The 27,611-nt window shown below is 42.8% G+C and overlaps 1 protein-coding gene across 2 annotated transcripts in view; it reads right to left on the reverse strand.

The window, feature by feature from the left end:
- Window positions 1-27,611, reverse strand: part of syne1a (spectrin repeat containing, nuclear envelope 1a) — a 122,563-nt gene that overhangs the window by 5,996 nt on the left and 88,956 nt on the right. For both annotated transcript variants that reach the window (XM_085373385.1, XM_085373384.1), the window contains 47 exons: window positions 25,945-26,085; window positions 24,339-24,452; window positions 23,967-24,128; window positions 23,310-23,498; window positions 23,006-23,179; window positions 21,051-21,242; window positions 20,246-20,377; window positions 19,980-20,080; window positions 19,683-19,833; window positions 19,359-19,487; window positions 19,049-19,222; window positions 18,666-18,881; window positions 18,456-18,557; window positions 18,214-18,333; window positions 17,928-18,128; window positions 17,653-17,826; window positions 17,395-17,526; window positions 17,105-17,301; window positions 16,856-16,988; window positions 16,266-16,448; window positions 16,028-16,177; window positions 15,764-15,940; window positions 15,528-15,683; window positions 15,281-15,436; window positions 15,022-15,192; window positions 14,810-14,943; window positions 14,506-14,710; window positions 13,585-13,767; window positions 13,335-13,481; window positions 13,078-13,232; window positions 12,002-12,149; window positions 11,786-11,880; window positions 11,450-11,684; window positions 11,001-11,195; window positions 9,705-9,830; window positions 8,368-8,523; window positions 7,976-8,134; window positions 7,596-7,762; window positions 4,730-4,892; window positions 3,942-4,129; window positions 3,597-3,747; window positions 2,876-3,058; window positions 2,596-2,733; window positions 2,260-2,451; window positions 1,427-1,745; window positions 837-905; window positions 348-481 (listed from right to left, as the gene is read on the reverse strand). In XM_085373385.1, coding sequence (XP_085229511.1) covers window positions 348-481; window positions 837-905; window positions 1,427-1,745; window positions 2,260-2,451; window positions 2,596-2,733; window positions 2,876-3,058; window positions 3,597-3,747; window positions 3,942-4,129; window positions 4,730-4,892; window positions 7,596-7,762; window positions 7,976-8,134; window positions 8,368-8,523; window positions 9,705-9,830; window positions 11,001-11,195; window positions 11,450-11,684; window positions 11,786-11,880; window positions 12,002-12,149; window positions 13,078-13,232; window positions 13,335-13,481; window positions 13,585-13,767; window positions 14,506-14,710; window positions 14,810-14,943; window positions 15,022-15,192; window positions 15,281-15,436; window positions 15,528-15,683; window positions 15,764-15,940; window positions 16,028-16,177; window positions 16,266-16,448; window positions 16,856-16,988; window positions 17,105-17,301; window positions 17,395-17,526; window positions 17,653-17,826; window positions 17,928-18,128; window positions 18,214-18,333; window positions 18,456-18,557; window positions 18,666-18,881; window positions 19,049-19,222; window positions 19,359-19,487; window positions 19,683-19,833; window positions 19,980-20,080; window positions 20,246-20,377; window positions 21,051-21,242; window positions 23,006-23,179; window positions 23,310-23,498; window positions 23,967-24,128; window positions 24,339-24,452; window positions 25,945-26,085 — 7,569 coding nt within the window. The remainder of the gene's footprint in view (window positions 1-347; window positions 482-836; window positions 906-1,426; window positions 1,746-2,259; window positions 2,452-2,595; window positions 2,734-2,875; window positions 3,059-3,596; window positions 3,748-3,941; window positions 4,130-4,729; window positions 4,893-7,595; window positions 7,763-7,975; window positions 8,135-8,367; window positions 8,524-9,704; window positions 9,831-11,000; window positions 11,196-11,449; window positions 11,685-11,785; window positions 11,881-12,001; window positions 12,150-13,077; window positions 13,233-13,334; window positions 13,482-13,584; window positions 13,768-14,505; window positions 14,711-14,809; window positions 14,944-15,021; window positions 15,193-15,280; window positions 15,437-15,527; window positions 15,684-15,763; window positions 15,941-16,027; window positions 16,178-16,265; window positions 16,449-16,855; window positions 16,989-17,104; window positions 17,302-17,394; window positions 17,527-17,652; window positions 17,827-17,927; window positions 18,129-18,213; window positions 18,334-18,455; window positions 18,558-18,665; window positions 18,882-19,048; window positions 19,223-19,358; window positions 19,488-19,682; window positions 19,834-19,979; window positions 20,081-20,245; window positions 20,378-21,050; window positions 21,243-23,005; window positions 23,180-23,309; window positions 23,499-23,966; window positions 24,129-24,338; window positions 24,453-25,944; window positions 26,086-27,611) is intronic.

Here is a 27,611-nt window from a genome sequence, read left to right on the forward strand (position 1 = left end):
CTATTACATCACTACTGGACTTTAGTTGGGTTTTTTAGGGCATTTAATCTATCATTAAGATCCAAATGTATGATCTAAACCTTCATATGACAATGTTATAGTTTTTACCATTCATTGTTTGTGTCAGTCTAGTGGTTAAACTATTTCCCTAATGTGCAGAAGATCCCTGCTTTGAGAGCAGAAGGGAACACAAATCCCTGGGAGGCTTTGTGTCAGTGCAAAAGTCTGCACACCCATCTGCTGCTGTGACCCCCTTTAAACAAGGGAGCAGCTGAAAGAAGCTACTACTGCTGCTATTCATCATTTATGTTGCTTTAAGACATCAAACAAACACGAGGAAGACTCACGTAGCCCATGTAAGTGGAGTCCACATCGGGGCTGACCCGGTTGGCAGTGGCTTCTCTCTGCTGGAGGTGATACCGCCCTGCGTCCAAAGCCTGGTCCAGCTGCCTGAGACTGGCCTCCAGCTGGCCTGGCTCACCTGCACAAAAAGCACAAGCAGATCTACATAAACAGAGAAGTAAAAGTTTCAATAACACAAATTTTTATTAGCATGCTTGTGGTGTTGAATGGGGCTGAAATGGCATGCATTAGTCTGAAACGCAACATACCGGCAAGCCATCGCAAACAAGAGCTCAGTTTTATGATATTAGATGTGACACAAATGTGGACGCACACTACTAAAAATGCGGTGGTTATTCAGTGAGTGAAAACTCATGCCTGCATGCAACTATACAAAGATTTATCTAGATGGTTGGACATCCAGCCTGTTTAAAAAACAAAAACAAACGTGATTTAGTTGACGGCATGCGCTTCTAACTCGTGCTGTTTCCTACCAGAGGATGATTTCAGTGTTTTCTCTGTCAGTTTTATATAGGCCTCTGGGCTCTCTGGGATAACTACATCTGGGAAGAGACATACAACAGACACTACTTACAATGCACACACGACTCTGAGGGATCTCTGTCTTCGATTGAATTAAGTCTTTAACTATTTAACAATGAATTTGTAGTGATTCCAATGACAAGTGTTTACGTGTGAGCTCATTTTGTGCTTTTCTTATTTATAAAAAATATTATAGGTTGTGTTCTTGCCTGCAGACAAATGTCACATGTTAAGCTGCTCTGCTGTAAAAAAAAACAAAACATGGTACTTTCTAGATATTTATTTATTTTTATTACACTGAATTTAATTGACATAATTGAATCTTTATTAATTTTTCACATCCACCCCTCTGCTGACAGGGCAAATGTGTGATGTCATCCATGCTGTTACTGCAAAACTTTAAACTATTTATTCTATTAAAGTCCTATCCTATCCTATTATATGTATATGTGTATATGTGTATATATGTACTTAAGCAAGTCCATCAAAACTGTTTATTTCTGGGAAATGTTAAATCAAGCTAATCATCCATCAGACCAACCTGATAGTGCTGTGGCAGCCGTCCTCATATACTCATCCTCGTCCTCTTGCCCTTGGCTTCTTTCCCCATTGCCTCGTCCTGAGGGGCTCTCCAGGCCTCTGCTCAGATCGTAGTCGTGGTCCCACTCTAACGGGATGGAGTCCACGCTGGCCGGGGTGTCTCTGCCTGAGCGGTCGGCCCGGACGAGAGCCACAGTGCCCGAGGCTGGACGCGCTGATGTCCGGGGCAAAGAGGAGTCGCTCCACTGCATTTCAGAGAGGTCTCCTCCATCCTCCATGTCCAGCTCTCTGTCTGAACCGTCGAGCTCATCGTCTGCAAGCTGAGTGAGACAGGCGAGACGAGAGATATAGTTAATGTTGCAATTTCAAACTAAAACATGACAGAGTGCAGTTTCTAAGGACTAGGTAGGTGAGCATGTGTATTGAAATGTTGACATCCTAATAATCATGCTCAGTGTCTTTGTCCGGCATGTTTACACCATGTCAGGAGTGTGAAGATGTGTTTATTTTAACATCTTCAGGTCCTGGAAATAAGCAGAAGTGCAACTTGTAAATACAAGAAAACTAAAAACAAAGGAAGTTGCCACTGCAATGAGAGTTCATGCTTCATTTCTGACATTTCAATAGGACATGTTTTTCACATTAATCAGAATTTGCTTCACAAAAACACATCTGCTTGCACTTTCATTCAGACTGTTTGCCGCGTACCCTTTGACTCAAATCTGCCCTGAAAGCTTTCTGCATGTGGGGTAGAAAATTCTTAACCTGCTCCTAAATATTGTCGTTAGATGATATTCAGAAATTCGGCAGGCTAGTTTTCTTATTTTTACTTACAGGGAGTCGTGTGAGTTTCTTGTAGTATCTGTCCACTCGTCCGAAGACCTCCTGACAGTATCTTTGCAGCTCCTCCAGCTCCTCCTCGATGACAGCTGCATCCAGAGGTTCACTCTTCTCAATCAGAGCATCACCCTGCCTGAACACCAGCTCGATCTTCCCCGTGTTCAGGTAGATCTCCTGCTGAAACGCCTGTTGAGAAACACGTTTTGTTTTTTTTTTAATTTACCCAAAATTAACTAGACCTGTCAAAAGCAGTTCTCAAGTATTGTGATTTCATCAAACAAGAGAGAAAAGACAATAGTATGCTGCCATGCACTCAAAAAATCGTCTTACCCTGAGCTGTTTGATTTTGGCCTGTACATCACACTCGGAGAAGTGCTCTATGTTGGTGAGCTGTAGGTCCATCTCAGTCAGCCACACCAGGATGCTGTCACGTGCAGTCTCAAACTCCTCCCTCTGGCTGATGAAGTGCTGTGACAGACCAACAGCCATGCTTTATGATTTCAGATTTTGGATATTTGTTTTCAATAAAGCCAGTGCCCAGAGAAAGAAAAGAAATAAGCTCAATGGCAAGGGTGATTTCAAAAATCTCACTGTCCTCAAAGAAAGCTACCTTTAGCCTGCGTATGACTGCAGCCACCCTCTTCTGCAGGTTGTCCCATCGCCTGTTCCCATCGTGGACCATTTCCCTGAGACGGCAGGAGGAGTCTGTGCGGTTTTCCCGGGCCAGACGACGATACTGCTTGTTGATGAGCTCTAGCTGGGTCAGGAACTCCTGCACCTGACGCTGGAAAGCCTGCAACACACATAAGTCCAGAGGAAAACGGATATATATTACACTACACAAATACACAAAGATTACAGATGGTTATAATGGTTATATATGGTTTAAGTTCAGATGATATATCGAAAATAACAACTCTGAAAAGTGAAAGTCGCTGCAGTCGGCTAAAGACTTGATTCAAAAATAAACTTTGAATCAAAATCCTTAAAAAATGTGAAATTATGTCTAATTAGGCTCTTACATGTCAAATCTAATTAAAATCCTAAAATTTTACAATTCTACTACAATGAATTCTCTGTTCAGCCACAAGTAGGACAGTTGGCGAAGGCTCAGGCGAGTCAGCTAGCAGGAATGTGCACGTGCACAGTGACAGACAGCAGCAGCTGAGCAGACCAGAGCAAACGAGTTTCTGCAATGTGACACTCTTCTTACTTCTGTCTCGATCTTCTCACATCTATCACTGTATTTTAACTGTATAAACACATGCAACTTGTGCAGCCGAGGCTGACCTTTACTCTTTGTTGTGTGAATAAATGTTAAATATGCAAACCTCAAACTTCTTGAGCTCCTCTTTAGCGACGGTATAGAGAACTCCAGAGGAATTAGGCAGGGCTGCTGTTTTTTCTGAAGTCTTGAGCCAATCCTCAAACCTGCTGTAATCATCCAGGAACTTCTGCCACAACCTCCAAGTTTCTTCAATCCTGCAGAGAAACAAGTTACAGTATGAGGGAGGTTGAACGAGCTCACTAAATGTTCTGAAATCAATATTTGTCACTGTATTACTTGTATCAGAGGTGATAGCAAATTGTCATGATTCTGAAGCTGATTGAGGATTTGTTTGAATTTCAACACCAGTGCAGAATCTTGTTGCAAATTAGGCAGAAGATGCACTGACTTGAGCCTCCTCTCCATGGACATGGCGCAGATGTTCCTCCAGCGTCGGTCCAGCCCTCTGGTGGCCTGCTGGATGGAGTCGCACTCAGTCTCAGTCGAGCAAGCATCGCAGTCGTGCAGCAGGACTTCGCACAGGTTCAGCACCGACGCCACGCCTGTGCTGTGTTTCTCTATGTCCCTTTGCAGCTCCTGGAGAACATTCAGAATAATTACTTGATTTTCAGGACCCATCTCATAAAGTTTTCTGAGAGAAAGCAAGCTCCTCTGGCACCATAAATTCATTCAGATAAGAATCAGCCCTCCAGGCAAACTACAGTAAATCCATGTGTAAGATAAGTACGTCTCTGGAAGAGGAACAAGGTTAGTGGGGTCCCAGAATCCAGACCAGATTTAGAGAAGCGTCTTGGCAGGAGGAAGTCTATTGACACCTACAGAGCACTGAACGTAAACAAACAGCTAGAGTCATGCTTTGATTTCCTCATGTGCTTCTGTGTCATTTTCCACCAACTTGCTTTGAGTCATACGGTCCTGCTATAATTAAGTCTTTGCAGAAAAAGACACACATTATACATATCTGCTTCTATGTGTTTGCAAAGGTGCTTATACATCTGAGCATTGCACTGTAGGTTTGGATGACCAATGCCTACCACATGCTGGCCAAGTTCTGTAAATTCAAACAAAGGATGAGCACTTGTTTTCTTTATTCTGTTTTTTTTATTACCTAAAAGGCCCGTGAACACATCAGTAAATTAGCCTAGTAAAATTTACGCGTGTGTGTCTGGTTCCCACCTGCTGTTGGTTGAGCTTCCTCTGAATCTCCTGGTCATCACAGGTGGTGTAGACGATGGGCTTGGACAGCTCGGTCTCAATGTGAGCGAGCCATGACCGAAGGCTGCTCATGTTTTTATCCAACTGCTGTACCGCCACCAGGGTTTCCCTCAGCTTCTTCACCCTGGAACAAAGTCAGAGAAGAAGTCAGTGTCAGTACTGGTACGACTGTAAACTGTAAATAAGGGAAATCTAACGGTTTGCTCAGGTGGGTGACAGCATATAATATAAATAATTTAAAAAAACTAAATATAAAGGAATATGGTGGTAAATTACACAAGCAGGCTTTAAAGAAGGAACTAACCAACCTTAGCATAATAGACTAAATCGAGTGTTATTTCACATGTGAGCAGATTCGAAGCCCATATGACAGCTGGGGACCATTTTGGATCTGTAAGTTCCAGACATTTTCAAACACTGACCCCTGCAATCTAGTGCTGTATATTAGGTGGCATCCAACTACAAGTTTTGTTCAGCAAGTGCAACATTCAGCACCTCGCCCTGCAAAGCAATGCAACCCTGTCTGTATGTCACCACACGGACGCAGTAAGAACGAGCGGCCGCTCTTTGTTGCATAAACATACCGAGGCCCATAATGTTCTAAAAATAGATGCATTTAGCAAGTCTCCTCCACCTCATATAAAGTCCATCATTACACGACTGGCTGCACTGGGGTATGCAACCTGCAGCTGGATTTTGCTTTGCATGGGGTGCTGCATGATATCAGTTGCACACCACATCTCCACTTCCTAAACCTACCGTCACACTTGAAATACTATAGGATAAAACAGCTTGACTTTTTACATCACAGGGAAATAAAGTGAAGAGCTTTACAAGTAACCCTCATCAATGACAGACTGCAAATAATTCAAATAGGTAAACATTTGTTTAACTTGCTTTTTGTATGTGTTTGCACAGCTTCACTGCTTCCATTCGGCCCAGATAAGATGTGAGCCAACAAATGATGCTGCTCTCACATGAACACCAACACACAACTGTCTTTTTGTTTTTAGCCTCCTCCTGAAAAATACCAAGTAGCTAAGACTTAAAAAATATTATTAGCACAAATTAAACCAGATGTGCACTCATGAAGCTAAAATACTTGGGGCAACAAAAACCTCTATATTAGGCACTAATGACCTAATTAAAATATTATTTATATGCACTTCTACAAACGGTAGCAGGAGTATGTCAAAAATGCAACATAATGCATATGATTTACAAGAGAAAACAACATTTTTGAAAAAAAATATAAATATAAAATATAAATTGCAATATAAATTCTTAAGGTCATCCTGCCTGCTGACATCGCAGTCGCAATCCAGCAAATCCTCCTCGCTCGTGCATCCTTCCATATTATCCGTACCCAAATCCAAAACCATGGGGGTGCGGGATTCCTAAAGACAATCTTAACCTTAGGAAGTGTCAGTCCAAACGCTCTGTTTCGTCTCTGAGCAGCACATGGGACTTTCTCTCAACTCTGTGTGTACAGAGTGGGAGGGCCAGCAGGTAGTGGCAGGGTGGCACAACTGTGACTTATCAACTGTTGCTCTCCAAGGTTAAAAAAAGAGAAGCTCCAACAGATATGTGTGTGTGTGCTCAAGTGCGAGTGGAGTGACAAGTGCTGCTGTTTCTAAAAAGAGACTTATAGTCAGAGGCATGTGCTGCAGAGCTGGACTGTGCTGGAATATCAGACACACAGAGGGAGTGTGAACGGCAGTAAGGACTGTAAACTTTGCGCTTGTACACGCAACTCGATGGACAATAGGACAATAGTAATAAAACATGGCTTCCACTGAAAAGACAAAATCCAAAGACTATGAAAATGTTAACTTACAACACATTCTGCTCAGTCTGTGAGAGGAACAAGGTCACTCTTCGTGTTTTGTTTTAGCAAAGGAAGGATATAAGAAACAAAGAGTCTGCAGCTGTCTGTGTGAGGTTAGAAAGAGTTCTCCTTTTCCTCCCTCCCCCAGTACAGTCCCAGAGGGGAACTGCCGGAAGACAGCAGACCGGGGCAGCTAGAGGCAAAGTTTGGGCCAGGTCACTTTCAATTCACTAATCCTACGTTGCTTACAGTTCTAGTTTCAGCGTGCATTTTTTAGTACCTTTCATATCAGCACTGAAACATAGTGGAGGAGTGATGAGGAATGTGACCTCTCTCTTAGCTTCACTAAATGAATGCCCCACTGATGCTGGTAAGGAAATTCCTCAGCAGCACTGTGGGAAAATTAATTCCCCACAGGCTCCAGTTCAACTAGTACCTCCTTGTTCCCACTAGGGGCCAGATTTACCACAGCATTAAACTGGGTTTTGGCATAAAAACTGTACTTTTGGTATTTACACAAAAAAAACATGACAAGCTTGAGTGAAAGCAATGGGAACTGATCCTGTTGCATGTATTTTTAGGACTTCCTTTCTTTAGGGGCAAAATATAGGAAGGAGAACATATAAATCATGCAAACTGATTTACTAACATTTGTAACACTTTTGCAATTTACTAATTGCACTGATATTTAAAAAAAAAAAAGCATGTCTTTTTTTGCAATTGATATTGAAATGACAACAGCACAACTTCTATAAATCACCAATAAAACTAACCACACCTATGGGTGCTATTTAGGGACTGTACTCACATGCTAGTTTGCCCCATTTAGTAAATCCGGCCTGCTTCTTATCAGCATTAAAAAACATTTAATTCAACATAATGTCCTGGTATTGTCCTGACACTGAAAACTGTTCAAACTTTAAGACAGCTTGGGAAACCTTTACTATTTAACTTTGTGATTTGGACATGGACCCTTCCTTTCAAGTCTCGTACACCCACCTGGCTGCAATGAGATCCAGCAGGTGTTGCCAGCGCTCGCTGACTTTGTTGAGTTTGTGCTGGATTTCCGTCGCCTTGCTGTCTTGGCTGGCCCTGGCCAGACGCTCACCCATAACCTGCAGCTGCTGCTTGTTCTCCTGAGCGACACTGATCTCCTCCTGGTAGTCCTGGTGTGCAAACATACATGAGGTTAACACAGTGAGGACTACAGCGGTTCAGTGCTGTAGTTTAGCTGTATTTTAGTAAGTCAAGACTGGCCATTTTCAGACTTCAAAACAAGCCAGACTCAACTCTTTCATTTGTCTGTACTCGATACTTCTGTATCAAAGCATACTCTTTAGTAGTTTCTTTACAAGTGCATTAGACTGTTTTGAAATTACCTTGCGCAGCTTTTCAATCATCTCATCGATACTGATGTCCCCATTCTGAGAGACTTTGCTCTCCATCTGTGTGAGCCACTCACACAGTTCCTTATTCTTCTCATTGAACACAGCCCACTCATTCAACTTCTCGCTCACCTGCTGCCTGCGCAGGGAAAGCTGAGGGGACACGGGTGGAGACAGGGACAAGAGAAGGGGTGAGAGTGAGAATATGTGACAAAAGCAGTATCAAAAGTGAGCATATCAAGAGAAAGAATATAACTGGTGGAAGATGAATTAAATAGAAATTAATAGGATTTTAAAAACAGAAACCAGACTGGAGCAAAGTCCTTAAAAAAAAAAGACACAAAAAAATGGCAGACACAACAATGTGTGTGTTTGCGTGGATGTACCTGGTGGCAGACCTCCTCCCACTGGCGCTGTAGCAGCTGGAGGCGTTCTTGTAGAACTGTGATGTCATCAGCACTCACCACGCCCTCCAAAGAGTCTCTCAGCAGGAATAAGGAAGTAAGGTCATCGGTCCAGCCCTCCACGCTGCTCTCCAGCTCCTGCATCCATGACAACGAGAAATTAAGTAGGAAAAAAGAAGCAAGGCAAGCAGTCCCCACGTTCAAATGCAAAGACAGGAGAGAGCATGTCGAGAGGGTTGATTAAAGCAGGAAAAACCACAGAGCATGCCTGCTGAAGCTGAGCTGCAGCACCTGCATCCCCCGAAACACTAAGAAAATGCAAAACAGCAAAGTGACAATGAATGTTAGAGGAAGGCGCGGTGCCAAATGCTATGATTCGACATTGGTTTACTGTAAATCCCTAAAATAACAGCAGCGCATTATATTCAATGCAAAAAACAGCTACATTCAAGGCTAATAGCAGATAAGGTAACAGAGGCATCCAACCTTGCATCTCCTCCTCCGTCATTGTGACGGTTTTGCTGTACTGTAATCATTTGCAGACCCAGAGCATGTCTCCATTACGCAACTCACACACACACAAAAAGGAAGCACGCACACACACACACACACACAGGGATGCTCTCTCTCTGTCTCATGCGCACGCACCCTCTCTCTCTCTCTCTCCCGTTCTCTTTCCCCACCCCCTTTCTCCTCAGCTGATTCTATGTGCAGCTACTCACACGGTCCTCCTCCTCCTCCACCTCCTCCCCCGAGGAGCAGCCGAGGACGTGTGATGCATGAAACATGACTGCATACACTATTGGGTGGAGATGAAGTAAAAGAAAAAAGAAAAAAAAAGAAAGATAGGGCCTGGGTCAAATTAAAAAAGTATTTAAATTGATAAAGGGTCACTTAAAAACAACAACAAAACAAAACAAAAAAAAGTTTCGTAAATGACATGTCAAAGGAAAATAAAGCTACCCTGACTACTGCACACAAGGTCACGCAATCAGACAGCAGACTGATAGAAAAGGGCGTTTTTTCTGTTTCTTTTTTCTTTTTTTTGTTCCTGCTCCGTCTGTTTGTCCGTTTATCCCCGCAGATAGATTAAAGAGGTAACGAGAGGACATGCCCGAGTTTGTTGATGTGTGAATGTTTAGACAGAGAGAGAGAGGGGGGATGTGACTGATGAGAAACAGCCAGTAGGATGGAGAGTGGAGAGAATCTACATATCAACACTTTCAGTAAAGCATTAAGCTAAAACAGAAAAATGAAGAATATTTAAAAGAGTGTGTATGTGTGTGCGAGAAAGAGAGAAAGTATCATATTCTCCTCACCTTGCATCTGATTTGCTCTGAGTGCAGCTCCTCATGGTGGTCAGGCAGAGGCACAGACAGCTTTCTCTTGAAGGCCCTCAGCTTCTCCAAAGACACATCTATGCCCTTCTCACATCGCTCCCAGTTCTATGCAAGCACACGCACAGTAAGAATTAGAGCAGAAAACACCCCCCCCCCGACACACACATAACACACACACACCAACTGCAGACCTTCCCATTTGCAGGGAAGTTGCTGTGTGTTCTTCTTGCAGCCATAGCAATGGCATCGCAAGCAGTAAAATGCAGAATACACAATTACAGACTAACAAGGACACACATCACAAGGCTGAAGTCAGACCCCATCACTTACAAATGGCCAACTTAGCTCTGAAGCTCTCAAGTAGCAGCTCGAGTGATACAGCATAAACAGCTCTCTAACAAAAAACAGGGAGGTTCTGCTCCAGAGGACGTGGATTACAGCTATTTTTAGAGACTAAACAGCAGTCCAGTTTAGGATAAAACATTACAGTATTTGGTAAGCAGTGGAGAAAGGCAGCATACCTGAAGCAAGAGTCACAGTAAGAGAAGAGCCAAAACAAGACTAGAAATGCTACAGCAGCTGATTAAGAGCAAACCAGGGAAGACAACACAGATCACAGGGGAAAGAGTGTATGACGAAGACCTTCAATGAAAGAGCCAAAACCCCGGATGTGTCTTTAAACTGCGTCACTTAGTCCCGTTTTAAACAGGGCACTATCACAGCTTCTAAAATCCACCTCGCTGGGTTCAAATCATTACAGCTCACTGCAGTGTCTGCAGTCTGTGTGCGTGCCTGTATGTGTGTGTCTGTGTTTGCCCTGGGCTGGCACTTTTTTTTTTTTAAATCTTGGTGCCATTTTGTGGTGCTTGAGCCTGAGTGTGTGAGCAGAGAGGCTCAGCTATTTATATAAGGACAGAAGAGTGCTCCATCTCTGCACTTCGCTTCTTTTCAGGCCTTAAGGTGCAACGCTGCATAATTAATGTGACAACCTGGCTCCACTGTCCTATATGTACAACTGGGCATGCTCAATAAAGGCTCAGACGGGCCAATGCCCTTCAGCACCCTTCACAGCACCTTTCTACACTGCAGTATGTGGGAAACATGGCTTAGCCTACGTACAAGAAAGACTTGACGTTGTAAAAAACTAACTGCTGTAAAATCACTGTAACAATAACACTCAGGAAAACATGAACCAGATGGTGCTAGCAATCACGAGAGCAGGAAAAGAAAAGTATACTTTATGAAGATTAGTTATTCTCGAAGCTGGCGTCTGACCTTCAGTAAGCCCTGCAGCTGCCTCCTCTGCTGGTCCAGGCGATGGTGGGCATGCCTCCACCTCTCCTGAATCTCCATCAGCTCAGTCTGCAGTGTGGACTCCGCCTTGGCGTCCGCTGACAGCAGCAGACTCCTGCCGGCCTCTACGGTGAGGATGTAGCCTCCTTGCTGCCGCTGAAGCACTCGCTCCCTCAGCTGAAGGAGCAGACATGAGGCAGAGAGTTTTGTTATCAGATCAGGATTTTGATGTTTTTAGGTTAATTTAGTGCTCAATTAAGTTTTGCAGTTTGAAGAGTGAAAGGCTCAGGCTATAAAGTTTGTTTTTACAGTCTTTTTTTTTTTTTTTACAGATTTCAAAAGAAAATTTTAAAATATCAGTACAAAGTTAGTATAAAAAGCAAAAGAGAAGATTTAAGTAATGAGGCTGTAAATGTCTTGCTGAAGCTTACCTGTATCTGATCTAGCAGGTTTCTGGCCTGCTGCAGAGCCACTGGTTCTCCTGGCTGATGCACATCTGGATCACGGGTCACTTCCTGTAGCCATCGGAGCAGCTTCTCTGCCATCTCCCGGTAGTTCTGCCACTGCCGAACCAGACTATCGATGATGCCTCGCCGCTGTTGTGCCCGCCTCACCACACCTTGCCACTGATTGCTCAGCAAAGCCAATTTTACACTGAAGTCGTAACTGTTAGCATGGCAAGAGAAAGAAAAGCGTGTTAGCGTCCCTCTGGCCTTAATTTCCCTGAAACTCCTAAAGAGATTTAGCAATTGTCTGCGTGCTTTTACCTCTTATCAACTTGTCCTTGGTCCAACAAACGATGCCCGTCACTTATGATGGAGTAAAGAATCTGCTGTCTGCTGAACATTTCTGCCTGGAACAACTGCACATGCACACATATGAATCAATAAAACACTGCACGCAATCAAAGAAAACACTAAACAGCATAGCAGCAATCCTTTAATGTAACACAAATAAGCTGATATATACAGACAACCACTGACCTCATGGTCTCTCTGTTGCTCCAGCAGACTCTGGTAGTTGCCTGAGATCTCAGCACCTAGCTTCTTCTCAGTCTGAGTCAGGAAATCCATCCAGGCCTCACACTTCTCAAGGAAACTCTGCTGCTGGAGCAACACCGACTGCAGTTTACTGGAGACGAATAGAGCCCTCATTAGAGACATTTACATCACCACAAAGAAGATCACTATAGCACTGTGTAGTCACAACTCTGCATGTTTCTACTATTAAATTCATCAAACATTTACAGTTTTCTATTGATTTTTTATGATATGGCAGGTTGTAATCTAGCATAAGTGAAGGACACATCTCTATCAGTGTCAGTGTAGCATCGTTTCCTTTTTATCAGCTTCTTTATTAAAAGTGTATGACTTTTGGGACCTTTTGTTCCATGAATCAACATTATTATGGATTTCAGATGTTTTCCAGGTCAGCCACTTATTTAATAATGACTAAGTGACTAGTTAAAGACTTAAATAAACACTTAATAAATGACTAACTGTGAAGTCAGACAGTATAAACATCTCAAGTTCAACAGTCTGAATAAAAAGACTTCGCCCATGTTTGTTACGTCCCCTTCAAACATGCACTCCTTTCGATAATATGACTTTGTTTGAACTGGTTGGCGTCATGTCTAAATGCTCGCTCTGGTCACTTTTGAGAGCAAACTCATCAGGTTGGTTCTACATTTACAGATCACTTTAAACAGCATGCACGTGTCACATGTCTCAGAATGCCCAGAATGCAATAACATGAGAAAAAACACTCTAGCACACTTGTATCCGTCTGCCATGCTGTAAGAATGAAGTTCTGACCCCTTGTATTTTATGCCCAGTGGCAAATATTTTGTATGTATCAGAGTTCATATCAAAGAAGCATGAACCTAAAAAGACAAATGCCAAAATGCTTTCAGTAAGACACTGATGAGCTCAGCCATGTTAGGGGTTTCCCACTGAAGTTGTACTGTATAAAAAAGGATCCCCCACAGCAGGTAGTTTGATTTGGCAGAGGTTTAAATTGGAGTCCCTTCCTGAGGCAACCAAAGGGGGATTTTTGGTACCTGAACCTCTCGGTGAGGTGAGCAGAGTGAGTGGCCCAGGCTCTGTTGAGACTTTGAAGCCGTTTAATGTCTCTGTCACTGACTGGTATTCTGTACACCATCTCATTAACACGTTCCAAGTCTGGAGATAGACTGCTCAGCTTCAACAGGTGACCCTGGAAAAGTATTATGTAAGTTAGAGGACACGTGACACATAAAAATATAATGTTAAATAACACATTAAAAACAAATCTTCTAATGTGGACCATTCTTAATACCTTGAGTTTTTCTATACGCGTCTGGACCACATTAAGGTCGGGTGAACCCACTGGGTCCGAATCCTTCAACACTTCCTCAGCCTCCTCAGCCATGCAGATCAGCTTGTCTAGCTGCTCTCTGAAAACCCCACACGTCACAGATCCACACTAGAGACAGACAGGTGATACCGTGTAAATACAAACTCAATGGATTACCAATCGCATACCTTTCTTTAAGGTGTCTTTTTTCTTCTAGTTCCCACAACCCTACCTGCAATACATCCTGTTGCCTGTGCAGGGCGTGCTCTAGTGCTGCTAGGCGATGAGTGAGCGACAAATGGTCGGACTGAAGGGATGCCGCAGAGGAGGAGTCGACTTGGCTCCTCAGTTGTTCTCCCAGTGCTTGCAGCTGCTGGAGGGACTGCTGCACCGCGTCTTGGTCACAAAGGCAATCCTGCAATAATTCAGGAATAATTTTCAGGAAGAGAGAGAAAGAAGCTAGGAATCACTGAATGCCTGCGCACACACATCAGGCATACAAGAATTTATAACCAAAACTGGTAATGTGTTGGGTTTTTATTTGTGGTATTTGTAAGGATTGGAATTTTTGGAAACTAAAGTATCATTTGCCACTGACTACAACAAGTTTGAGTGAGCAATAAAAGTGAAGAAACTCTTAAACAGAGTGTAAGCAGCTCTGAATTCTTAACTTTGTCTGGCAGTGGTTTGCATCAGTGATCCGCAGTAAAAAATAAAAACAGTCGGCTTACAGTATTAAGACTGTGTGTCTCTAGACATGCCCCAGTACGGTCCTACAAACCCAGCATGACACCGGGGGAGACCCCTGTAGTGTAAATCAGGGGCCTGTCTTTCCCTTTGCAGTCTCCTTTGAAAAGGCTTTTGTTAGTTGTGTCATGAATCTACATTCAAGCGGACAAAAGGACAGGGTGGTATTCTGCAGTGCGGATAGAAGCTTTGTGAGCCGTCACAGTGAGCTGACAAGCAGTTTAGGAGCTTATTCCCAAATTCCTCAGAAAGGAGATTGAGGGATAGCAGGAGGAATCCTCTGATATATTCTAAGCCACAGAATATGTGGATGCAGTATTAACCTAATGCTAAGCTCAGGCATTGGACGATAACTACAGAAGAGAATGTTTAACATGTCGTGCTCCAGTGTCTCATCTCTGCTTACATTGCAGTCCTTAATCCAGGCACTGCTTTCGTCTTCAGTTATCTCCCTGTCAGTGGCGCTCCTCAGAAGTCGATCAGCACGTTCTTCCTGTTTGTGGACTGCAGTCACGCACTGGCTGTACAGTGACCTGTAGCACTGCCACAGTCCGAGCAAGGACTTACTGGTCCTTAGCTGCTCTGAGATCTGCTCTAGCAGAAGATTCCACCTGAGGGAGAAAATTTTAAAAAGTGTTATATTCTGAAATCAACTGAGGGTATAGTTGATATTTAAGACTGAAGTCACTCAGAGATGAGTTGTTTGTTACCTGATGTTGACGTCCCGGAGAGCTTTGTTGAGCGTTTCCGCCACCGACGGGTGGCACTCCGTTAGCAGCTGGTGAGTTATGGAGCCAAACTTCCTCAAACTACTTTCCTGTTTATCCATCTCCTCCTGAAGGCTCTAAATGGCACAGGTACCCACAATGAATAAAAACTAGCCACAAATAACAGCGTGCGGTTTATTTTCTGCACTTCTCACCTCTAGACTCTCCACCTGCTGCTGCACGGCCTCCAGAGACCCATTAAGGAGACGTAGCCTGGACACAGAATAACGCCCCTCCATCAGGTAGCCATTTATCTCCTCTGAAGCTCGCCGGTACAACGTCCACTGCTCCAGCACCGACCGCAGGCTCACTTTCATCTGACTTATCTGATAGGAAAAGTGGGAGACGAAATACGTAAGTGTGGGAAAATTCAGAAACCATCTAAAAGTGACATCAGAGATGTGAGAAGCTCACCATGTGGTCCAAATGAGCCCAGGACTGGTTTAGTCCTTTAAGAGTTTCCTTTACAACACAGCAAGCTGCTCCTTTCTTATCCTGGATGAGAGCATTTCCTCGTTCCTCCGCTTTCTCTAGATCCTTCTCTTTTTCCTTCACTAATTCTTCCAACTCCTGTGAAAACAACTTTATTTATTTTAAGCTCATTATTTAAAGAACAAAAACAAAACCAAACAAACAGATTTTTGCGTGAGTGTGGTCCTACCTGACAGTCTTTGAGTGCACTCTGCACCGATGCTACATCCTCTATCCTCTGTCTCTTCTTCAATTTCTCCTCCTGTACTGTGAGCCAGGTTTTCAGTGCTTGAACTCCATTTTCATGCTCCAACCAACCTTCCACAAGTCCTTCTAAAAGCTGAATCTAAAATACAGAACATTGTGGAATGGTTAAGTGACTCGAAAATGGTGAAGAGCAGCTTTTAAGTACACGTTGAGGGCTACCTTTTCCGCAATGAGCCCCTGCAGTATCTGCCATCTTCTGTTCATAGCTCCTAGCTTCTCAGCAAAGTCCGTTTTGTCACTGCGCTTTCCCTCCACATCCTGACTGCTGATCTGCAGCACTGACTGGTTTACAAAGTCCACAGTCAGCTGCTTACACGTCAGATCTATACGAAAGCCCTGTGAAATTAAGAAGACGCATCATGAGACAGATGATGGGGAGCAAAAATATCAATCCAAGGACCGGTGGCATGAAAACCTTTGTACCTTATACTTCTGCAAGTAGTCCTGTACCACCGCTGAGCCCACAGCTGCCATGATCTTGTCCTGATCTTCCTCTATGATGTTCTCCATGAGCGAGATCCAGCTCATCAGCTCTGTGATGGCATGCCGTGATGCTAACTTCTCCATCTGCAGCTGAGGAAAAGAGAAAGAAGAAAAGAAGTTAGAGATGTCCAAAAAGTTATGATAAATATTGACTTTGTAACAGCTGCTTTTCTCAAACCTGGTGGAGCTTCTCTTGTACTACAGGGATACGAGTCAGCAGCTCAGCCCACTGAGTGTCGACTTGGCCCAGCGCTGTCCTCAGGCCAGCCGTGTCCACCCTTTTTAGTCTCAGAAGCTGGTTACCTGTGCTCAGCACTGACGAGCGCAAAGACGACTTAGCGTCCACCTCTTTGGAAAACTCCTACAAGAAAGAGAAAAACAGGAGTTGGATTTCACACATTTGTTAACTTTACGTCATTAATAGGTGTGTGACACATTTTTGCTGCTGATGTAGACATAAGCATTATTAATTATTCTTTTTACAGCAGCACAAGGGATGGGAAGAAAAAGTAAAATAGAGATACATCAGAAAAATAAAAATAAGACAAATAGTGTACAAACCCCCCCCCCCAAACACTATAGTATGTAAAAATGGTCACTATTTACAGTAAAATGCACAGATTTTTTTTATATGTACATAAATTACAGTGGGAATAATAATGTATATGCATGTATTTTTAAACAGGGTGTTAGTATTAAACAGTTTGACTGCTGTCAGGATGGAGGACCTGAGTTAATGTTGACAGCCCTAATAAAACCACAACTAACCAGGAAGGCACAGAGGTGGTCTCTGACAGTCTCCAGCTCCTGAGGAACGGTCACCGACTGGGTCGTCCAGAACTCCAGTCTGTCCAGGGCCGACTGCAGCCAGTGGCTCAGCTCTGCTGACTCACTCTGGTACCTGAGATTTACAAACACACAGACTTAGAGGATACTTTCAACATCATTCAGGCTCTAAGTGTCACAAACAGGGTTGCTGAGAGACCAAGAGCGAGGACTGTAACCACAGACCCTTACCTGGTCCAGTGTTTGAGTGTCGAATCAAGGCGGTGCAGCTCCTTGTTGACCTTAGTGGTGGAGGAGAGCCAGTGCTCTCCCAGCTGTGTCAGCTGGTTCTCCAAGTCTGAGCAACCAACAGACAGAAAAAGCTTCTTGCCCTCCTCTAGTACCTGATAGAGTTGGGGCTGGTGCTCAGTCAGGCTGGCTTTAAGTCGCTTTAAGAAAGAGGATGGAACAGATAAATAATCAGTTTATTTAAAAAAGCATATCTGACTACAGCTTTCTGTAAAGTGTGCAAAGACATTCACCTGGTAGAGGCTGATCCTTTCGGTTAGCCTCTCTTCCGTTTCCTCTACCAGACCCACAGTGGGGATGCTACACTCCACCGCCTCCAGCTGTCTGCACAGAGCCTGATAGTCCTCCACGAGTCTGCTCCATGACTGTGAGAGCGAAAGGAAAGTGTATGCTATTTATTTTCATTTTCTAAACCACAAACCACTGCTCTTTGGGATTAAACTGAATAAGACTGCAGTTACTTTTAACCAATAGCTCATTATTATTCCTACCTCCAGAATCCCCTCCAGCTCCACTCCTCTTCTATGGGCCTGTTTGAGCACACTGTGGGCTAAAGCCATGGTCTCTTCCAGGGTTTGACTTTCCCTCTGAGACACCAAACCAGACACTTTACTGAAAAATGTCTGGGTGAGTATCATATGGCATTCCAGACCCTGGAAAAACTCCTGTATTAAAAAGAAAAAAACAACATTTTAAATCCGATTGTACAGTAGAAAAGATAACTAAAACCAATTAAAAAGTTACAAAATCAAAGCCCCCTCCTTACTTTGTGTTTGTCTAGTAACATCTGAACCTCTATGACTGAAGCCACTGTCATCTTTTGGTCAGCAGCCATCTTGTCCTGAGCGGTGTCCACCAGGTCATTAAGGTCGTGCAGTGCAGCTTCATACTGAGCCTTCAGAGACAAACCATGGTTCAAACTACTCCGTCTGGAGCCCACCATGAGCACCAACTCCTCGTATGCATCCTAAAAAGACAAATTAATATGTGACACAGTCCCTGTTACAGTGCTGGAGCATTATGATCACAGTGTAACAGAATGAAAGTATTACTTGTAGTTTGAGTAGCTCCTGATTGGATGATGAGTCTGATTGGAGTCCCTCTGCTTTCGTCTTCAGCTCAGTAACTTTCTGCTCAAATTCCTTCAGGCTGTCTTCCACTTCTGATAATGTCTGTAGAAAATGCAACATATTTACTATAAAATCTGTTTGTAAAAACTCCCTTTAGCATATTAAATCTGCATCTTAAATATGCATCTAATTCTTGTGTATTTGCTGCTGGTGCGCATACATACCTCTATCTGTTTGGATGCAGGTCTGTCTGCAGTTCCGGCCATCTTATGTAGCAACTGGTGTTTGCTTTCAGTCAGGGCTGTGAACAGCAACCGCAGTTCATTCTGGCAAAAATAACACAAACAAAGTCGGGGAATAAGAACAATGATGTTGTAACATCAACAAGATGCTTCACAACCCAAGTTTCCAGTAAAACTATTCAGCTTTAACACCTGGAAAGCTGAATGTTCCTGCAGCCTGTCCCTCATGGCGTCACAGTGCTGTTCCAATGCAGAGTCCAGCAGGCCCATCCTCTCCTGCAGGCCCTCTAGCGTGTCTTCCATCAGAGCTCGCTCTTCACCTCCACACAGCCTGTCCAATCCACCACCCAGCAGATCTCTGCAATTTTTCACTTCTCTGGTCATCTCCTTCAGCTGTTTATTCAAACCCTATACAGGGGAGCCAAACTCAGTTAGTATTATTTTATATTAAAACCTTGAACTCAAGTAAGACAAAAGCTTTTTGTTAATGCTCGAGAACAGCTAGTACTTTTCCTCCTGCTGCGATTTATATGTCAGACTATTTAACATCTTTATTGCTGTTTGTCTTCTCCTACCTCCAAATGTGTGAGCTGTGTCTCTGTGTCCTCAGAGAGCAGCACAGGACCAGCGAGCAGCTGATTCTCAGCAGCATCTAACCAGGACGAGGCAGCTGATACTGCAGCATACAGGTCCTGCTGGATTGTTGCCCCCCCTAAAGATGCTGCAAGCTTACTCTCACTGCCCGCTGCCTGTGAGGGGCAAAAAGATTATGCACTTGATATTTTGAAAGGCATGACTAAAAATAGTTTTGTATTACTGGTTAAAAACATTTTTTATTTTGAGAAACACAAAAGAGAGATTAACATGAGAAAATGTTTGCTTCACCTCCTCTGTGATTCTTTCTAAAGTCTGGCTGCAGGCCTCAAACGAAGCTCTAGGAGAGCAAGAGTCCTGGCTGGTAGCCTCACCTCTGAACACCACGCTGGGACTGGACAGACGGGACCGGTGGAGGACCTGCACACAAAGAACGAAATATGAGAAAGCTCAAGGTCACACTGGCAGCATGCATAACAATACAAGTGTGAAATTTCATCAGTGGAAGAAACAGTATGAACACAAACTTCTAGCTTCTAGTAAGCACATTTATTTAAAGATTTTTAAAACCATTTAATGCATAAAATAAAAATGCACAGTTTCTGGCATGTATACCGGGCTAAGCTGGTCTTGCTCCAGGGAGTTCAAGGAGAGCTGCAGCTTTGTGTTCTGATCATTATTTAGGTTTTCCCATCTCTGTCTCAACTGCTCCAGAGGAGACAAGGTCTCATTCTCCAGCAGCACTCCACCAGGCACAGACACCTCACTGCAGGAAGGAGAGGACGTCATTAGAGAGCAAGGCAACGCAAAAGCTGTGTCGTGGTCAAAATCCCGACTGGAAAAAACAAAATACTCACAATTTTTAAATGTTTTAAGGACGTAAATTATTTTTCAAGATCTTTGATAAAATACCTGTCCCCATTGGGTGTGGTTTGTTGGCCGAGTAACTCCTCTCCAACGCTGGCTACAGACTTGAGCAGCTTCCTCTGTTCAGCGACGTGCTCCTGAAGCTCCTACAAAATATATTACACTTGTGTTCGATTTTATCTATATGAAATATGCACTTTCTTTTTGCAGTGGATTCTAATAAAAGGGGAGTAATAATTACAAATTGCATATGAGACAGTCAGCTTAGGTCTTTCAAATATATATTAGAGTATAAAAGAGCTTCCTCTTACCTTCTGTCGACGCAGGTTGTCGTGTTGCTGCTGCGTGCGTGTTGACCGGGCCTGAGAGAGCCAGTCCTGAACGTTAGGACTCTGGGACAGAGACGAATCTGGCTCACTGTCCTCCTGCTCTTGCAGTGAACCCTGGGACAAAGATGGACATTAGGTATAAGATGTAATTTTGGAATAAGAGTATTTAACAGCTGCCAATTTTTAAGCCAATTTTTAGTAAGCAGAAATAAATATGCCCAACAGCCTAACACATATCTATGATATTTATCATTAAATTATTTTGAGAATGGTAAAGATGAACTAATATTTATTCATCAGAGATTGCTGCAAGCATGTACCTAGAAAGCTTCACTAGCCTTCTGATTTATTATACAGTGATTAAATATCTGAGGATTAATGTGAACAACCAAAAGGGCATGTTAAAGGAGACCAGGAGCGAAAATGCAAAGCGAAACTTTCATGTTGTGTCCTCAGAAACGCACCTGATCGAATACATTTAGTGTTTACATCTGATGAGTCAGCATCCTTTTGTCTAAGCGCCATTGTGAGACACACAGCTGTTGCTGTTTCACAGTGGAAAACAGTGGACTTTTATGAAAGCGCATGAATTAGCCTTTAGTACTTTTTGCACAATGCTAGCATTGACGTCGCAGGCCAATTCAACATAATGCAGCAGAGCAAAAGAAAAGACAAAGAAGCATGGAGGAAGGAAAGCTGGGAAGTGAAAATACACTGGGGTGTGGAGGGTTGATGCAGCCATGAATGTTGAGACAGTAAAGAAATAACATATGACTGCTGATCTCACCTGTATGTCAACTTGTTTGTCCTGCAGCATCTGCTGCAGCTCTAGCAGGCTGTCTTTGAGGGAGCGCAGTTTCACGGTGAGCTGCTCTGCCTCGCCTTTGGTTTCAGCCCGGCCCTCCAACAACAAGCTCTCGCTATGGACGGATAGCTCTGATAGGTACGACACCTTCTGTTCGATCTCATACAGCATATTCTATTAAAAAAACAGGATTACAGTTGATCAAGCATTAGCATTTCTCATAGGTTTAAGCTGCTCTCCTCAGCTCCCAGATTAGTTTCTTAATAGAAACAGTTTTAAAGAGTCTTCCCTTTTAGACTAAAAGTCCAGAGAGAGCTTGAAAAGGCCAACAATTGTAATGAAGTGAAGAGAGGCGGTAGTTTGTATTCTCTAAGCTTGTATTCTCTTCTTTCACACAGGGAAAGAAGGGCCCTCAGTAGAGATGGGAGGTGATCATGTGCAGAGAATTTTCCACAACAATACAGTGCGCCTCTTATCCCTTAGTTTGTAGCGTCACTCTGTCATTCAGGAGGCAGGCAAAGAAACTGGTTTATCTCCACTTCTGCAAAAACCTCCATAGTGCATTTTAATTAAAATTCTCAAACACCTGTTACAAAGTTTTGCAGGTTTTTTTCTTTTGATGAACAGACCGAGTAAACAACATAATAGAAACTGCTATGATGACGCAATTAAAGCTCAAAGTTTAAAGTTAGGAAAGCATTCGATTGAGAACAGACTGAAGACATATTATATGTGAGTAGTTTTTAAGCTGCTTACATTGTGGTGTGCAGGCATTTAAATAAACAGAGTGGGTTAAGGAAGTTCAACAAAATACTTTCCTAAGGTCTCTGCATATCATACCACATTTAAAAGACGATTAACCAGAAAACTGAAATTTTAAGACACAATTTTTTTATCATTATTTAATCTGGACATGAAGCTCAGCATGGTCCAGACCTTTATATCTGCAGACCACACAAAGCATATGTGAACTACAGTTTAATCAGCTTACTGTCTCCCAGCTGCTACAGACACACTCTTTAAAACACTGACTCTCTGCCTGGGGGACAGAGCGAGTATTATAACTTCTAAGAAGCCTATTATGGAGCATCACAAGGCAAATATGTAAACATCTCACAGCTCACATGTAATATGAATGTAGAATATGTGCAACATGAATATTTTAGCATCTAGGCTCTGCCGTAAATCCCCACAAGAAAATATTGAGTTTGACACAGCAGGGAGTTAGATGTGACAGTATTTTTAACATAATAACTCCCCTCCCCACAAAAATTAAATCATGAGCCTGACATGCAGAAAATTCCCAGGGGGCAAATCAAGTAGGACAGAGTATCTAATGGTGACAAATAAGAAAGAACCATGAATTATAAATTTAAACTAAAAGATTGAAAAGCTAGAAGATCTCCAGGGCAACAGGATGGAGGAAATATTGGATGAAATGTTTGAGATATTTGATATAGTACGACAACATGTAGACAGAAGTTAAAAACAATTATTTTTAAACTCTAAGTACGAATATATCACTTATATATATACACCTTTAATAATAATGGACACTAAGATTTTAGTTTTAAATTATTTAATCACAGTGGTACCGTAAAATTCAAATGCTCATATGATGTTAATTATAAACATATGATAATATTGCAAAAATATACATATATATAATTAATTAAGCTCAAGTGCAGTTATGGTTTGTTAGCACCTTCCCCAATTGAATCAATTTTCCATAAAAAGACTCCAAAAACACAAAAACAATGCATTTTTTTTTCTATAGAAATGAAAGTGAATGCAAGCATGAAGATCAGAGAGTCCAAGAAAAAGTACCATTTCTAGGACAGTGAAGCAGCCAGATACTTCAGCCTTTGATAAAAACACAGCAGCATACAAGCTGTCATCCCCAATTTTGTTTCTTTAGAGCAGATTTGGCTTCTCACCTGACAGTCGATGAGCTGCTCCTCCATGTCCATGTCTTCATTTTGGGGCTGAAGGGCAGAGCTGAGAGTGGCGCGAGTGCTGAGCAGCCAATTGTCGAGCTCCTCGGCCTCGCTGTGGTATCGCTGCAGCGCCTGCTCCTGTCGCTGCTCCTCCAGTTGTTCACTTAGTTTCTCCTGTAGAGATCAATGCGACGCATATCTTAAATTCTCAGGTGAGCTCCCCAGAATTATAAAGATAAGGAGCAGACATAACATATACAAGCACATGATAAACTAGAAAAAGTATGAGGTCTTGGTAAATCACCTCCAGCAGCTGCCGTTTCCCCGAAGCCTTCATTCGAATGGTGGCCATCCTTTCTCCCAGTACAGTGAGAGTAGACTGCAGGGCCAGCTGTTCCCCAGCATCCCCATCACTCTCTGCCAGCTCCTCAGAGAAGCACATCTGTAGCTCACCAATCTCATCCTGCAGCATCAGGATCTCATCCATCAAAGCCTGAATAAACGGCAATAAGACGTGTGTGAGGATTAAAATGAGAATATACAAGAAAAAAAGAGCCAATGGGAATTAATTAAGGATGAGAAGAAGAGGCTGAATAGAAGATGGTGTGCCAGCAGTGAAAGAGGGTGTGCAGAAACCTCTTGACAGTAGTGTTGCAAAAGCAAACTGTTTCTCTTAAAGCCGTGATGTTGGCATAGCAACGAAGAACAGTGCCATGCAGTCTGTCCAACCATTGCCTTGCCCCGTGCAATATTAAACCCCCGAGTCGTACTCTGTTTCCCAAGAGCTCGCTGGTCTATACCATCTTTGTGAGGATGTCTCCCATGAGCCTTACAGATTACACTTCATGTATTACACTACTACTTTTACACTCTTTATCTGCACTACATTATGGTTCCTTTATCCCTTTAGAACACACATGAGCACATTTCCCCTAATACCACCCCCCCACTCAGCTCTCACCTGGTGTGCAGCCATCTGGCTCTCTGGAGTCTTGTTGGGCTCTAAGCCCTCATTCAGCGCCCCCTCGATGGACTCCATCTTAATGGAAATAGATTGGAGGGACTCCTGATAGTGTTGCTGCCGCTCCAGAGCCTCATATAAGCTCTTCTGTTTCTCACTGATCTGAAAATATGATGACAAAGTCAAGCTGTCAGACATGGCAGTGTCGGTCTGAGGTCACTAAAGCTTCAGGCCGGAATTTGGGACAACTCGCGCCTCGCTCAGTATGCTAGGAGACAAACTAATCCTGAGTTTGTTATTGTGTTTGTCTAACAGTAACACAAACAATAAAAATAAATAAATGTGTTGAATTAAAGTGAAGATGTGACATACCACATTCTTTAGCGTTTCCCAGGATCTCTGCAGGTCATCCAAGTTAGCAGCACTGCTTTCCATAGATGGGTCGTACAGTTCCTGAAGAGGTACTCGGCTTAGTGTACCTCGACCCTGTGAAACGAGGAAAAAGTAAGTGTGGGCTTCATTAGTGTGTCAGAGTGATGTACGCTATTGATGGGAATAGTTCTTTGGGAAACCTTTGGGCTTACATTTACAGCATAAAGTCTATAAAAAGCCTAGTGGCACACTTGGCCTAAGAATCTGAAAGTTTTACAAAAACTTACTTTTAAAATGTTTTTTTCCCAGACGTGCTTAAAAAGAGGCAGCTAAACTTGATACTACTTTACCTACTAAAATGCAATTCAACATTGCAAATAAAACTGGTTGACCTTGAGTCGGGTGTCTCTTGCTGATACAGCTGACGTTACTTTCTGTTCTTGCTGGGAGAACAGAATAAAATCCCTCCTTTCTCATGTTACTCTCTCACAACAAGAGAGAAGCATTTAGTTTATGTCATATATAAGTTCAACATTAACGCCTTTCTAGCACAGGAGAATTTATGTGCGTTATACATAGCAAAAGATGAATTTCAAATAATTACATTTGTTGTATGAAATATGTCTCTTATGTGTTCTATGTATTCTCATAAATTGACTTTACATGTTAAACAGTCACCTACATTGTCCATTTTCAGAACTCATCTTAAAACACATTTATACCCTTTGGCTTTCGACCCAGTATGAAACACACTGATCATGGTTGTTTTTATTCTATTATATAACTGAAGTCAATATGTCATGAGTTAACAGTAATAGTAGTTCTCTTTAATTTTAAAATTAGGCTGCCCCCATAATCATATCCTGCCACACAGTGGGCATGGGTCAATCCTAAGGCAGATTAACTTAGATCTGCTGCTGCATTTCCCCCACAGCAACAGTTAGTTTAAATTCCCACATATTTCCCAGCTGTCTTTGAACTTGTTTTTTCTTTCAATATTTAAGTGTAGAGGCACATAACAGGCCACTAAAACAGCATTTTAGATTTTACAGCTAAAATAAAAAATTTGACCTTTGCTGTTTCTCCCAGCACAACGAGTGTTTCTGTTTCACTTCTACATCATTCGCGGTCACAGACAGCACAAAAAGCTACTTGATGACACCTCAGTTGTGTGTACAAAAATGGGAATGGCAAACAAAACTTCCATCAGCAAAGTAAATATGCAAACAGGAGGCCAATTTTTTTTAAAAAAAAGGAAAAGCGGGTAAAATAAGCACAGCAAATCTCCAGCTCTCTCAAACATACTGTGTTAACAGTGATGATGGTGGGGTGGTCACTGTAGGGTGGTAAGTTGGTTTGTTATGGTGGTGATGGTGAAGAGAAGGGGATGTATTTACCTTACGTCAAAATTTTGCCACATATTCAATATTTTTTAGCTTTTGCATTTTGCAACATTTGAAGCTTTAAAGATTAAAGTGTTATCTTCTAACAATGATGGTGATGACTGAACGTTTAAAGGTGCAAAACACAAAGTGGCAATAGGGAAGTTGAGACCATCAGGTAATACTGGTCGGTTTGGAGTTTTCCAGGGTGGGATTTGCAATACCTGGTTAAGAGCAGCTTCAGCGTTAGCCCCCGGAGAGGGGGAGCGGCAGGCAGGGGGAGAGGAGACCTCGCTGTTGGTACCCTCCTCCCCTGACTCCTCTGTCACAGGGGAGAGGAGTGTGTGGCAGCGGCCGGCTGTCATCTGACCACACATACACGCCGCAAAGAAATGAAACGCACACATCAAAAGAAGCAGGTGAAAGAAAAAAGGAGGGGGAGCCAAAAAAGAAAACAACCAGATCAAAGGGGAGAGGAGACAGAGAGGGAAAAATGAGGAGGGAGAAGAAGAAGAAAAAGCATAAAAATTAATGGGGAAGTGCAGGTTAGCCAGATTGAAGTGGCAACACATACTGCTTGATTAATTACATAGTGAGTAATCAAATAACACAGAAAGGAGACCCATTAGCTCACATTAATGACACTGATATGCCTCACTGAAATTCTTCTGCCGTAACACAACATTAAAGAGCATTGCAGAGGTAAAAGTCTTTGCTGTGTGAGCAAATGGACAAACATTAGATTCCACTGGCAGTGAAGTAGTTGCTTGGATTCTTTACAGGATACATCAGGATAAAGGAATGGCCCTCACCAGGAAGCTGAGAAATCACACACACACAATGTACACAGACAGTGATTGCTCACATCACACATGAACCCATACATGCTGTAGAGTTAGTACACACATATACAACAGGAAAAGGTTAAAGTAGTCCTACAGACAGTAAGAATAAGGTCTCTGACAGAAAAATCCAGCAGTATCAAAGCTCAGACTCGAACAAAGCATGGCTAGCATCTCTGTTAGCATGAGATAACTAACAGAGACAGGGACTGGTGAATACAGCAGCAGCTGTCCTAGAAGTAGCACTGTTGTCAGTGTGCTTGCATGCTTCAGCAGAGGCAGAGCTGAAATGCGAGCCAAACCCTACTGGGCTGCTTTTTGGCAATGCGATGCAGACCTTAGTCTACTGACTCAGGACCTTCGGAGGACTGTTTCGCGGGCTTTATGATGCAATGCAAGGCAACTAAGAGCATTAGCACACCAGTATGTGTGGGAAACTGTTTGGTTTTACATTGTGAGGTTCGCTTGGTAAAACCACTGCTGTAACAATGACAACGTGCAATTTTAAAAATATCAGTAATCCATGCGTGACAGTTACCATACACGGAAAATGACAACATTTAAACATACACACAAAAACACACACACACACACACACACACACACACACACGCAGTAATATCCTGTTTCCTGGCCTGCTGAGACGAAACACACCACAAACAACAGTAGTACACCGGGAAGGCTCAGAAACCTGATTCAGAAACAGACTGAAAGGAAGTGGGGTGGTTACTAGTGCTAACTGTATGAAAAATAAATGATTAAGATGAGGGCGACAGACAGGCTCAGGCTAACATTAAGTGACAAACAAGGTACCAGTGACACACCAGAGGAACCTAAATAACATACAGAATTAATAAAAAAAAAAAAAAAACCTATTCAAAACCTTTTACAGTACTACTTCTTTGCTGTAGTGGGACAAAAACTTCCCACACACGGCCGGATTTATAAAGAACTATTTTCACCTACAAGAAGAAGGAGTCAGCAACAGATGGCAATGCCCTCACAGGGCCCTGAGCTCAACATCAGTGACTCCAGGATTACACGAAGAA

The sequence above is a fragment of the Diplotaxodon limnothrissa genome, linkage group LG15, assembly GCF_057381915.1.
Source record: "Diplotaxodon limnothrissa isolate DT_005_m linkage group LG15, D_limnothrissa_male_GT1.1, whole genome shotgun sequence".
NCBI classification, from domain to species: domain Eukaryota; kingdom Metazoa; phylum Chordata; class Actinopteri; order Cichliformes; family Cichlidae; genus Diplotaxodon; species Diplotaxodon limnothrissa.